General features: G+C 38.2%; 1 protein-coding gene across 1 annotated transcript in view; it reads left to right on the plus strand.

Moving 5' to 3' along the window:
• Positions 1-14,733, plus strand: part of LOC124593960 (dynein beta chain, ciliary-like) — a 746,507-nt gene that overhangs the window by 148,096 nt on the left and 583,678 nt on the right. Inside the window, exons 9-12 of the mRNA XM_047132308.1 lie at positions 2,608-2,743; positions 3,776-4,060; positions 7,610-7,720; positions 7,801-7,955. Of these exons, the coding sequence (XP_046988264.1) occupies positions 2,608-2,743; positions 3,776-4,060; positions 7,610-7,720; positions 7,801-7,955 (687 nt within the window). The remainder of the gene's footprint in view (positions 1-2,607; positions 2,744-3,775; positions 4,061-7,609; positions 7,721-7,800; positions 7,956-14,733) is intronic.

The raw sequence follows: 14,733 nt of genomic DNA on the forward strand, positions 1-14,733 counted from the left end.
TATTTACAGGATTCCATGCAAATGTGGCAAATCTTATGTAGCGTAATTGGATCTATTCACCACGTGGCAGTAGCAAAGACAAACAAAAGTTAGGAAATGTGCAGGCAGTAGCTCATTCTTCTGGCAGAAGGGTTGAAAAGGAAGGAAGGGTGATGAAGGAAAATGACCAGTGAGGTTTAGGAAATGAGGAGAATTATGGAAAAGTCACACAGAACCCCAGGTCATGGGAGACTTGCTTCATGGGACGAGAAGACTTGAAAACCTGAGAGCTTAAAGACGGGAGATAGGGTTATAAGAAAGTTAGAGATCAGTGACCAAACATCTTGAAATAGTTAGTAAGAGCAGAAAGCTAAGTTTATTATATGTGGTAGATTTAGTGGACAGGGAAAATAGATAGGTCAGAAAATAAAAGATATAGAAAACTGAAAGGAAGTGAATAAAGAAATAAATTAATGTAAATTAAGGCCAAGTGGGTGGTGAGAACCAAGGACATGTTGTAATGCCAGTTCCCATTTGCAGATCTCTGAGAAACTTTTGTCATGGTGAAGAATCCATATGGTATATTTGGTGAGATAGGCACTGTGGTCATGACAGTCATGTTGCAGAAAATGCTCTGTAACAGGATATTGTGTGTTGTCAGTGTGTACCCTTTGTTTATGCCCATTCATCCTAACTGATTACTTAATGGTAGTCATACCAATGTAGAAGGCAGAACAATGTTCACATAACAGCTGGTATACAACGTGTCATTTCACATGTGCCTCTCCCTTTGATAGTGTATGCTTTTCCATTTACAGGGCTGGTATAAGCGGTGGTAGGAGGGTACATAGGGCAAATCTTAACAGTGATGATGGTCACAGGAGCCATTGGGTAGGAAAATGGGTGCAGAAGGAGCATAGGGTCTAGCCAGGCTTTTGTGGAGATTGGGAAGGGGCAAGCTCTTCTAGGTCTGATGGGCAAAATGTCAGACACAATGGACCTTATTTCAGGGCATTGTTTTAGGAAATCTTAGACTTGTAGAAGCAGCTGATTAATAAGTTCAAGACCAAGATAGTACAGAGTGATAAGAAGTACAGTCCTGTATTGTTTTTTGGATGTTTAAGTAGCACCAGGATTGGACATGATGGCCTGGGAAACCTGCTTTTGGACTAGACTGGTGGGGGTGATTATGTCCTATGAAGGCTGAGGTGAGTGTGTTGGTGTATTGATGTAAATAGTCTGCATGTGAATAAATATGTTTGCCTCAAATACCAAGGCTGTAACTGAGGACACATTTGATATTTAAAGAATGGCAACTATCAACATGTAAGTACTGTTGTCCACTTGTATGTTTAATATGAAGAGAAGTGTGCAGCTGACCCTCAGTGAGGGTGAGGTCAACACCAAGGAAAATCTAATGGGATTCAGAATACCACCATATGAAATTTAATTGGGGGATTTTATTTAAAGATTCCAAAAATTTTAATGGCGCAGCCTCACCATGAGTCCATGTGGCAAAAATGTTATTATTGCACAGAAGCCAAAGATGGACCGAAGGCTTATGGATCCTAGGAAAGCTCCCGCCAAATGACCCATGAAAAGGTTGGCATAGGAAGGAGCTATCCTGATTCCCCTGGCCGTGCCACTGATCTTTTTGTGTGTCTGCCCATCAAAGGTAAAGTAGTTGTTGGTAAATATAAAGCTGATTAAGGTGAGCAGGAAGAATGTCTTAGGTTTTGAATTAGCTGGGCTCTGTTTGAGGTAATGTTTATCAGCAGACAGACCACGTATGTGGGGGAAGTTGGTGTAGAGTGAGATAACATCAGTGGTGACAAAATTTAAGACAATCTAGAAACTGTCAGTGTCTTTAGTATAGGAGGGAAGTATTTGTGCTGTAGCTGCCAGGTGTTGATCAACTATGGCAGATATACACCGATCAGTGAGAACATTATGACCACCTACCTAATAGCCGACATGTCCACCTTTGGCATGGATAACAGTGCCGATGAGTCATGGCATGAATGCATTGAGGCCTCAATCACAACACAGATGTGTTTGATCAGGTTCAGCTCAGGCAAGTTGGGGGGCGAGCACATCAATTGGAACTTGCCACTGATTTCCTCAAACCACTCCATCACACTTCTGGGCTTGTGACATGGTGCATTGTCTTGTTGAAGAATGTCACTGCCATCGTCTGCAACCTATGTACGATACTCCTGGGCTGTTATGGTGCCCTCCACAAGCTCCACTGGACGCATGGTTGCCCACATGAATGTTCCACAGTGTCAACTGGGTATACCACACATGTACCCAAAGGGTCTTAAATACAGCACCTCAGTGCAATTTCATTGTTATTCACCTGAGGATGACCAGAAGACTTGGCACCAAGCTATCAGGGCAGGAAGTTGCAGACACCTGGCAGTTCATCCAAAATTTAATGGAACAATTGTATGCTGGTAAAGTTTTAAATTTATCATCATGCTTTTGCTTGTGTGATTTCATACCACATTAAAAGTATAAGCTGTCTTAAATTAATGTCATTCCAAAGTTTTTTTAAGGATTACTGTGTTTTGTAACTTCTTGTGATAAAGAGTGGTAGTTAATAATGTTAATTGTTTTTATTTTCAGTGATATCTTTGATGAATGTCGCACATCTCTAGCATCATACTTTAAGGGAAATAATGAACCAGTTCCTTGGACTTTTGACACAAAATTGGTATTTGAATATGAAAATCAATTTATGGACAGATTGAAGCTAATTAAGGTAAATATATGCTTACAGTATTTACATCAAATCTGAGTATTAGACCAGTGAAATTTTTATATTTTATTTCTAAATGATTCATCACTCCTGTTTAATTTTTGGTTTACTTTGTATTTCATTCATCTTGCTTGTTTTTCTCATGTTATTGCAGTATTTTTTGAACTGTGTATGTTCTCTTTCTCTCATTCTTTCAATTATTTAGTGTTTGTTTCCTTATTTTACTGCATACATGACATTGCTTCCTATTTTTTGTCTTTTCCTTTCTTCTTAGCTAGCAGATCATAAGGTGGTAATCAGAGCTGAGAGTTCAAACTTGTTTAAAACATACATAACAACTGTACTTTCCAAAGTAATATACTGATTAATACCTATAGTGTGTACGCCATTTACTGAGCTCCACTACTGTGCCAATCATTTATTAATAAAATTTAAACAGCGGGTAAAGAGAGACACACTATGTATAGAGGAGATTCAAAGTGATGAATAAGGACATAAACAAAAAGTTGAATAATTTATCCTATAGTTCAAAGAAGTGTTCTATTTCAAGCATGAAACCCAAGAATAGCTTTGTAACTGGCCGCAGCTGTAGTGAATGCTGCTCCACACATTTCATCTTTGGGAAAAACAATCATAAAAAATTGTGTACAAGGTACCAGAAATTGAATCTGTGGCCTCAGCAATATTAGTTATCAATACTAATCACTGCAGTACAGTGCAAAATTCTTTTAGACATTACAAGTAACTTATTAACTAAGTTCTGTAATATGCTCCCCTAATGTGAAAGTTGGTAAGTCGCACTGTGGCTCAGATTTCATCCTTAAGCGTAGTTTCGCTCCTGACAACTTGACTATGCATTTTGATTTCAAAGAAGGCAAAAGGATGCAGCTCACTATAAGACAGTGCCTTCTAAAGTTCTGTGTTCATGTTGATTGGCTTTGTAATTGTTTTACTTTTCTGTATTTATTGTGGCTAAATGTGTAGTACAGGTAGAAAGTTAAGATATATCATAAGCATCTGCTTCATATGTTTCAGGAGTTCTTTGTGACAGCACTTGAATTTTTTAAACTGGAGAAAGTTGAGATTGGAGGAGGGAAGGGGCGAGTACTTGGCCCAAAAGTACAAAAAATTTACTCTGATTTTTGTGACTTATATGGTCAATTTGGGAGCATTACATACAATCCATTTGACCCCACTGATAAAAGTTTTGTGAAAGATTATTCAGTCTTCAGAGAGAAAATTGAGGACTTTGATCGCAAACTTGCTACTCTTTTGTGTCAAGCCATTGATGATTGCTACAATCTTGAGAGCATTTACAAGGTACTTTAATTTTGGTAATTTTATGTTGTGAAAGCCTAAGCATATGTAAACAAAAATAATCATTCTGAAATTAATACTGTTATGAAAAGCACAGATTGCTACAGCCAGTAAAGATGACACGTTGAGTTGCAGACAGGCACAGTGAAAAGCCTGTTAAACATTGAGCTTTCCACCAAAGCCTGAGCTGTCCACCAAAGCCTTTGTCAGAAAAGAAAACACTCACACATTCACAAAAGTAGGCCAGCATTCTGGCCGCAATGGCCAGTGATAGCCATCATGCGTGAGTGAAGTGTGCCTGCTTGTGTGAAAGTAGCTATGGCTGAAAGCTCAATGTATAACGGTCTTTTCATTGTGCTGTCTGCAAGCTGATGTGTTGCCTTTATAGTGCGCAGCAATCTATCCTTTTCGTAATATTGTTGATATTCCAATCTGGATCTTCCATTATTTTGTTCTGAAGTTAATAGTATTTGACAAAAACCTACTAGAGTTTCAAATTTATTGATAAATTGTTAAAATATTGAAACATATAGTGCTATTACATTTAATCAAAATGTACTCTTAGTGGTTCTTTACTGAACAGTTTAATCCCCTTGTGATAGGATATTTACACTACTGGCCTAAAAAATTGCTACACCTTGAGGATGACGTGCTACAGACGCAAAATTTAACTGACAGGAAGAAGATGCTGTGATATGCAAATGATTAGCTTTTAAGAGCATTCACACAAGGTTGGTGCCGGTGGCGACACCTACAACGTGCTGACATGAGGAAAATTTCCAACCGATTTCTCATACACAAACAGCAGTTGACGGGCGTTGCCTGGTGAAATGTTGTTGTGATGCCTCGTGTAAGGAGGAGAAATGCGTACCATCACGTTTCCGACTTTGATAAAGGTCGGATTGTAGCATATCGCGACTGCGGTTTATTGTATCAAGACATTGCTGAAAGCATTGTTTGAGATCCAATGACTGTTAGCAGAATGAACACCATGCTGGATCCCAACGTCCTCGTATCACTACCAGTCAAGATGACATCCGCATGGCTGTAACGGATCGTGCAGCCACGTCTCGATCCCTGAGTCAGCAGACGGGGACGTTTGCAAGGCAACAACCATCTGCATGAACAGTTTGACGTTTGCAGCAGCATCGACTATCAGCTCGGAGACCATGGCTGCGGTTGACCTTGACACTGCATCATAGACAGGAGTGCCTGCGATGGTGTACTCCACGACGAACCTGGGTGCATGAATGGCAAAATGTCATTTTTTCAGATGAATCCAGGTTCTGTTTACAGCATCTTGATGGTTGCATCCATGTTTGGCGACATCACGGTGAAAGCACATTGGAAGCATGTATTTGTCATCGCCATACTGGTGTATCTTCCGGCGTGATGGTATGGGGTGCCATTGGTTACACGTCTCGGTCACCTCATGTACGCATTGATGGCACTTTGAACAGTGGATGTTACATTTCAGATGTGTTATGACCTGTGGCTCTACCCTTCATTCGATACCTGCAAATCGCTACCTTTCAGCAGGATAATGCCCAACCACATGTTGCAGGTCCTCTACGGGCCTTTCTGGATACAGAAAATGTTCGACTGCTGCCCTGGCCAGCACATTCTCCAGATCTCTCACCAATTGAAAATGTCTGGTCAATGGTGGCCGGGTAACTGGCTTGTCACAATACGCCAGTCACTACTCTTGATGAACTGTGGCATCGTGTTGAAGCTGCATGGGCAGCTGTACCTGTACATGCCATCGAAGCTCTGTTTGACTTAATGCCCAGGCGTATCAAGGCCGTTATTACGGCCAGAGGTGGTTGTTCTGGGTACTGATTTCTCAGGATCTATGCACCCAAATTGTGTGAAAATGTAATCACATGTCAGTGCTAGTATAATATATTTGTCCAATGAATACCCGTTTATCATCTGCATTTCTTCTTGGTGTAGCAATTTTAATGGCCAGTAGTGTATGTGTAGGTGTAACATGGAGATTATTTTGCAGTGTTGTGCAACGATTGTGAATATCAGATTTTTTCTTGCTTTCCTTATTAATTTAATGTTTTTTGTCAATTAGTAATGTTTCCAAGATGTTCATAGTGGGCGGTCATGGTATGTTTCAATTTTTTAAGCAAATTCTTGTATGAATATTTAATGCTTTTCCCAATAATGATACTTATAACTCTCTTTTGTATTCTGAGGGTACTCTGATCTGCTGTAGAGTAAGCCAGAATGTTATTATATATTTTAGACATGATTGTAAATATGCAGAATATGCACTCACATTACCTGCTCACTTATGTGGCATTTCAGTAGCCTTATGGCATAGCAACCTTTACCCAACTTTGAATTAACGTATTCCACATACTTGTCTCATTTCACGTTACTTTGTGTTGTCCAAATGCAAATTGTTTTTCCATTTAGTTTTTATTTAGCAAATATGACAGTTCCATTTGAAAGAGACCTTATTTTTAACCAAAAATACTATGAGGGACTTAATGTACAGGATTGGCTGAGTAAGAACTCTGTAATGGTCTGCTTGAGGTTTGAGAACTGATGGTGCAAATAATTCTACCACACTTTTTTGGGGTTAATAATGTTCTTTGTGAATAGGTAGAGTTCCTCCACAATGTGATACCATGCGACAGAATTCGACAGAATTAAATTTTCATTCAGTGCACCCCCAATCTATATTATCTCCAGGAGCCAGTGAGATTTAATCTTTCAAGGTGGCTTCCTGTGAATAGTGCTGGATGGTGATAAATGCTCTCCTGCAGATAGTGATGAAGCAATGTTTTCAGTGGTGATGCATGTGTACTCATTGTTTCCTGCTCTGCAGCAACTCTTTGTAAGGCTTGGTAGTGTGGAAGAAGAGCGCCTTCTTTCTATTGCCACACTTCAGCAAAACTCATCCCCTCATGATTCCATATCTCACTTTCTCTCTAGCTCTGCAAAGAGGCACCTTCCAATATGAGGCACATTATAATAATATAAATGTGTAAGCTTGTGTTACGGGAACGATATCTGAAACATAATTTGCCATAAAATTTGTCAGCATCCACAAAATCAAGAATAGTGTAATCAAATTACACCTCATGATGTTGCAACTGAACCTGTGTAACAGAAACATGCTGTTGCAAGGACCCACAAAAAGATTTTGACTGGTTGCAATGTTTCCTTCAGTGATATTTGTGAAAATAAGTATAGTGTTCTCAGAATATTATTAAACACCATATTGTGTCTAATACTTGAACTGCAGTTGCCACCGAGAAACTCAAGCAGCAGGTATCTTGAGAACACCAGCAGGAGTGTAGGGAACAGTGAGAAACTTCACCTGTAAAATTGTGGATGGTGAACTATAGGGCAGGCTAATTGCACTCAAATTTTACATAAAATCAACCAAAAAGTATAAGATCTTCACACATATTTGTTATTGTTAGCAACATGATTTTGAAGGTCTTCTTTCAACAAATGTACTTTTGATGTTAGTATGCCATATTTTTAAGAAATTATTGGTGGTATAGCATTATTTACTGGGTAATGTTGCAGTTTATCAACATAGCTGGGACCCTTCTTGAACGTGATATTGTTAAGACGGCAATTGAGCCAAAGTACTCTGTCATTCTCACAATGTTAGGAGAAGAGATGGCCACTGTTCAGGTGAGTTCCCCTTTGTGTATGCCATATACATGAGATTTGTTAAAAAAAGTTTCCTTGTAAATAAACAAAATTGGTTGCAGGAACTTTTTGAAGAACATCAGATGCTGTACTCACAGAGGAAGTATGTGCCCGCTGATATGAATTTCCCTCCAGTGGCTGGAGCCATTATGACAATCCACAAATTACGAGAGAGAGTTCGACCGCATATTGAGAACTTGAAATCATTTGATAATCCGTATGTAGTAATTTGTCTTTAAACTAAGTACTGTAAATACCATGTGTAGGTAATTAGTTTTACAGTATTAGGAATATTATAGATAGCTACTCACCATAAAGATGATATGCTGAGTTGCAGAGAGGCACAAGGAAAGGACTTTTACACATTTAGTTTTCAACCAAAGCTTTCTTCATAAAAGAAAACTCTGGCACATTCACACAAGCAAGCATACCTCACACACATATAACTGACACACCTCACACACATATAACTGACATCTTTATCAGCTCGGATGGGAATGCAACTGTCATGTTGAATGAAAGGAGCAATTTGGAGTGAGGCGAGAAAGGGGGAAGGATAGCAAGGTACAGGTGGGAGTGAGGAAGAGCTCTGTCCAGCAGAGCATGCAGGGACTAGACAGATGCATGATGAGACAGCCAAGACTCTTCCCTCCCCCCACCCGTACCATGCTATCCTTCAGTCAGGCTCAATTGACCCGTCTAGACCCATAACATGAAACGTTTTACTTTCATGTGATGTTGCTTCTGAATCAGATTCTGGTGGGAAAACAACATTATTTCAATGTTACCATCCCATTGCTTTCCATAATGTTATTTGCTTACTCAGCTGTGTTACTTATATTTACAGTCTGTTTTCAGTCAAAATTCTATCTTCAGCAGTGGATAATATACTTCTTAATAACTAACTAGTATTTCAAATGTACTCCTATCTGTAGAGCCACCATGTTAGAGAAGATGTTCCACTCCTGTGAAATCTAAATTTAGATGGAATACAACAGATGAGCAACCAGCATTGTCTGAATTCAAAGTAGAAAATGAGTGTGTGGTAGAAGTAGATAGTTGCAGTAGTCTTTTGATATTTTCAGTTTTTTTCAGATGATAATGACAAAGGCTTACATTTGACAAATTTTCAGTTTACAAGGAAAGGGGATATACAACAACATACTGCTTCTCCTCAAAATGTGCCTAACAACAGACTTTTAGAAAAGCATTTTTCTGACAGAATTTCTTCTGCATAAAAGAAGACCCACCCCTCAGTGTGCAGACTGTACAAAGAAAAGACCAAATTGCTTAGGGGAAAAACTCCACTAAAAGAAACAGTTTGGTGATATTCTAACTGTCAAGTTCCACTCTGTATGCCACAGTTTTTTTTTTTTTTTTTTTTTTTTTTTTTAAATTTTACTGTAGATGGGCAGATTATCCGTTAAAACTAGTAATAAAAATCTATGCAGAATTTTTTCACAAAACATATTGACATTTAAATCAAGTTAATGCACAAAATTTTTAGTAAACGTTTTAATTATTTCAGGTTATTCAACTGAATAAACCCATCCTCCCTGTGAGTGAACAGAGGGCCACATCTTCAGCAGGGTCTGAGCAGGCACATGAAGGGGGAGGAGGGAGACATTTGCTACTTTCTGGGAGCGCCAACATTAGGTGCATTATGGAACCCCTTAGGGAAATAGCAATCAGAGCTGATGAAAAATCCAATGTGCAGTCCTTATGTTTGCGAGGGGGCCTCATTCGAGTAGTGGAGGAGGCCCTGCCTGTAGCTGTCGAGAGTGCCAGTGTTCAGTCATCTGCAACTTGGTAGTTCATGTCAGTACCAGTGATGTCTGTCACTTGTTTTCTGAGGGTCCTCAGTTCACACTGGTGGCTGGTGGAAGTGGTGAAGACTGCTGTCCTTGCACATTGGGTGCAAGCAGAGCTCACAATTTGCAACATTATTCACAAACTGATTGGGGGTCCTTTGTTTTGGAGCCAAGTGGAGAGTGTCAGTCAAAGGCCCCATCAATTCTGTGACAGTTTTGGCTGCAGATTACTGGACCAGCATTATGGAGTAGAGAATTGCAGCACTCCCCCTGATAGGTCAGAGGTGCACTACGTGAAGGAAACTGCTCCTTGGGTAGCATCGTACTTGAATTGCACATAGGGTTTTTTCTAGGTTACATGGTAGCTTGATATCCTCTGATGAATGCTCACCACTCATTACACAGAGAACAAAATCAGAGCATGTACAAATTAAAGCCACTTTGTCAAAATTTTGACAGTAAATTGTCAGATTATTAGTAATAAAATTCCTGAATTTACTGGCCTCCAGAAAGCTGTCAGGTGATGGAGAACATAGGAGCCTTGTGTAGAGATTTTGGTGGTGAGGATGAGGGTCTTATTGTCGGAGGAGCAGGAAACAGCCTGGCTAACAAATTACAGTGTAATGTTAAAAGAAGAGCAGCAACAGGACACATTCATGTGGGATTTGTCAAAGTTTTGCAGCCACATGACCAGCCCTGGGTTAACACTGCTGTTAGCCATGAAACAAAGAGTTGAGCAAATTGGTTTTGACTGAAACAAAGTCTCATATCTGCATCATGACTGTTGCCACGATTGGGAGAGGTTGATGGACTAATCATGACCTGCATCTAAATACGAGGGGGAAGTGAAGATTAACTGAACAGCTTGCAGAAGGTGTAAGGCGGACTATAAGCACACAATACAAAATCCATGTGATTACTGGAATCAAAGGGCACATTTTTTCAGGTTAGTGTCACATTAAAGACAGAGAATATTGAAAGAAATTACAGCAGTACAAGACTACAATAAGTGTAACTGTTTCCAGAAAAATAAAATTCATTTGTTTCATCAGAACATTAGAGGGTTGGGAAAAAAGGTAGGTGAGCTTATTTGTTGCCTAGAAGATGAGGAAAATTTTGAATGGATAGATTTTCTGTGCCTCTCTGAACACCTCATAACCACAGGGATGTAGAGGCTAAATATCAGGGATTATACACTTGCATCATCTTCATGGAGAGTCAACCTGGAAGAAGGAGGAGCTGCAACATACGTAAAAGTTGGACACAAAGTTAAAAATATCAAAACAAATAGTTTTTGTGTTGATCAGAACCAAGAAGTAAAATACTTCTCCGATAATTGTAACAATCTACAGATCCACTCTAGGAAACTTACATTTATTTATGAAAAATATAGATGCGTAATTGAGCTGCCTGTCAGACAAAAAGAAACAATTAGTAGTTTGTGGAGATTTCAGGTTAGACTTCTTAAAAGATGTTGAGAGGAGAAATTAACTAGAATCAATGATTGGGAGTTTCAATGTATTTATTGCAGTAGTCAGTTTTCCAACTTGTGTGCAGCAAAATATTAGGACACCTATTGATATCATTTTCATGAATGATGCTTGGGCTGAAACAACTAATTTGTACCCAGCTGCTAATGGACTCTTATCATGATGCACAATTAATGGAAGTAAACAGTACAGCGCCTTAGAACCCAGAGGCAGGTTCATACAAAGCAGTGAAGCTACTTGAAGAAAACAGGATACATTGTTTTAAGCGTGAGCTAAAAGGGGTGGTGTGGGATGATGTATATGTAGAAAGAGTTGCTAATGTCAAATTCAATTTTTTCCACAGTGAATTTATGTCAGTATTTGAAAGTTGCTTTCCTAGAAAATTATCCAAAAGATCCATTAAAAGAAACAGGTAAGATATAGCCATTGATAACTAAGTAAATTAAAATCTCATGTAAGAGGAAGAAGGAAATTTATGTAAAGGCTAGAATAAGTCAGAATCAGACATTACTTGCATACTACAGAAAATATTGTAGTATTTTAAGGAAAGTCATTAAAATGTGCAGAAGTCTTTGTGTTCTGACAGAAATAAATAATGCAGATAATAAAATTAAAACTATATGGGACATTGTCAAATGGAAGATAGGACAGCCAGTCAGAGTACAAGGCTCCATAACAAATAAACTAAATGGCAGCATTGTGACTGATAATTCATACGTTGCAAGTAGTTTTAACAATCACTTTCTAATATAGCATCAGTGGTATATGCAATGCATCACTGGCAAAGGGAATTTTTCCACAAAGGGTAAAATATGCAATTATTAAACCTCTTCATAAGAAAGTTTCGTCACTGATATCTTTTTTTTTTTTTCAATATATTCGAAAAAGTAGTGTACTCAAGAGTAGTTGCACACTTTAAGTGGAAACAACTTACTTTGTGTATCACTGTTGGAATTCCAGAAAGGCTGCTCGACTGAGAATGCTGTTTATATATTTCTTAATCAAATAGTACAACCCTCAAATAGTAATGTATAACCTCTTGGTATTTTTTGTGATCTCTCAAAGGCCTTCGATTGTGTAGATCATGATGTTCTCATAGAAAAATTCAGAATGCAAAATGTTATGCTGAATACGCCAGACAATGTCTGAAATGTAGAAAATTTTAGTAACTGGGGTAAAATCACAAATGGAGTCCTACAGGGTTCAATTTCGGGTCCACTGCTGTTCTTAATATATGTGAACGACCTCCCACTTCACATTCAACAAGCAAAATTGGTACTTTTTGCAGACAATACTAGTGATATAATAAATCCCATTAGAGAGAAAGCAACAAAAGAGATAGTAAACAATATTTTACAAAGAATTATGAAGTGTTTCCCTGAAAATGGATTCTCCTCAGATGTTGAAAAAACACTCTACATTCATGCTGTCTAATTCCAGTGGGAACCATGTGCATCACGACCTATTGTTGTCAGTATATTTTGGATAAACGGGGGCATGGGTCATAAATATTGGAATACTTTATTTTACAGATTGATTTAAATCACTGTGTGACCATCTTCAGTGCAAATTATTTGAATCTTGTAGGCCCATATCATAATAGCACAATATTTTCTATGAAGAGTAAAATGTACTTTTATGATTGCTTCCAACAGATATCTTAACTTTTACTACGTACGATAATTTTTAAATTTGCAGAAGAACCTATCTTGTAACCTTAACCACTAAGGAGACAACTTAAGTGTAGCTTGTTTTCCCAATGGACTCGTACAATACTTTGTATTAGCAACTGCTATGGTTAACTGCTAAGGTTACAAGATAGGCTTTTCTGTAAATTTAAAAATTATTGTATGAAATAAAAGTAAGTGAAGGTATCTGATGCAAGTAATAATCATAGTAGGGCCTACAAGATTCGAATAATTTGCACTGAAGACTATCACACAGTGACTGGAAAAAAAAAAAAAAAAAAAAATCAATATTTACGATCAATATTTACGGCCGAAGTTGCTGTTTACCCTAAATATATTGACTCTACATTCAGGTCTTTACAACAAATAGAGTCTTACCAACAATTGATGTTGCACATGTGCAGGAGTCAGTAAGTGGGGTAGAATGCACCAAATTTGTGGGTGTACATATTGATGAAAACTTGAATTGGAAGATGCATACTAATGAGCTTCTCAAACAATTAAGTTCAGCTGCTTTTGCTCTTTGTATAATTGCTGATCTTGGAATGAAACGTTTCAACCTCCACACAGAGTTTGCATATTTCCAATCAATAATGTCATACAGAGTAATTTTCTGGGGCAACTCATCACATAGAAAGAAAGTACTGATTGCACAAAAGTGAACAGTAAGAATAATATGTGGTGGTCACCCACAGACATCATGTAGGCACCTCTTCAAGGAGCAAGGCCATCACAATACATGTTTTTGTTAATCAAATTTGTCATAAACAATCCATCACAGTATGAGAAGAAAAGTGATGTACTTACGTACAGAACTGTAGGGAAAAATTTCTTTTATTATCCATTGTCAAAGCTGTCAGTGACTCAGAGAGCAGTTCAGTATGCAGCAAAAAGAATTTTTGATCCTTTGCCCAATAACACAAAATGTCTGACAGGTAGTGAAGCAAGTTTTAAATCTAACCTAAGGTCATTTTTCCTGGACAATTTCTTCTAATCCATTGATGAATTTCTAATTAAAAATTGGTAGCCAGATAAAAACATCCTTGTTTTTAAGCGTATTTGCATGAGTAGGACTAATAGTAATAGTGTGTTTATTAAGTTATATTAATCCCATATTCATAACCTGCAAACTGAGTATTTCCACATTATTTCGATAAAATAATTGTGGAAATGATGTATGGAACATATAACTAAATAAATAACTAACTAACTCACACTCAAATTATTCTTGCAACCGAGAGCTGGCTGAAACCCAAAGTAGAAATCTCTGAAATATTTTGCACGTCATGGAAAGTATGTCAAAAAGACAGATTAGGTGCCACATGACAAACAGCATTCATTGCAGCTGACAAGAATGTTGTGTCTGTCAAGGTCAAAATTTAGGCTGCTGGGAAGTTATCTGGATGCGCGTAACAGGTCTAGGAGAAATCAAATTAGTTGTTAGATGTTTTTACGGGCCAACCAATTCCACTGTGGCAGTTTTGGAAGTGTTCAGAGAAAGTCTACATTCAGCAGTGCAGAAATACTCCAATCATGCAGTATTAGTTAGAGGTGACTTTAACCTACTGTGTATAGAATGTGACATTTATGGATTCACTGCAGGTGGTACAGACAGGCAGTCTTGTGAAGTAATTTTGAGCACTTTTCCTAAAGCTCCTTGGAGCAGCTGGTTTGGCAGCCCATACCCTCTGGAAATATTTCAGACCTTGTAGCTTCCAACAGGTCTGACCTTATCAGTGGTATCAGTATTGAGACAGGCATTTGTGATCATCTTGTCATCATAGCAACAGTGGTTACTAAAGTTAAAAAATCCAACAAGAAGCATAGGAGAGCATTTTTTCTAGAAAGAGGAGATACGCAGTTGTATAGCATTTCACTTTGAAAGTGGATTGAGATCATTTTGTTCCAGTATGAAGGACATAGAGGAATTAGGGACGAAGTATAAATAGATTGTAAATCGTTCCCTGGGGTATTATATGCCAAGTAAGTGGAAGATCTGGCAGAGA

The sequence above is a fragment of the Schistocerca americana genome, chromosome 2 (assembly GCF_021461395.2).
Source record: "Schistocerca americana isolate TAMUIC-IGC-003095 chromosome 2, iqSchAmer2.1, whole genome shotgun sequence".
In the NCBI taxonomy this organism is placed as follows: Eukaryota; Metazoa; Arthropoda; class Insecta; order Orthoptera; family Acrididae; genus Schistocerca; species Schistocerca americana.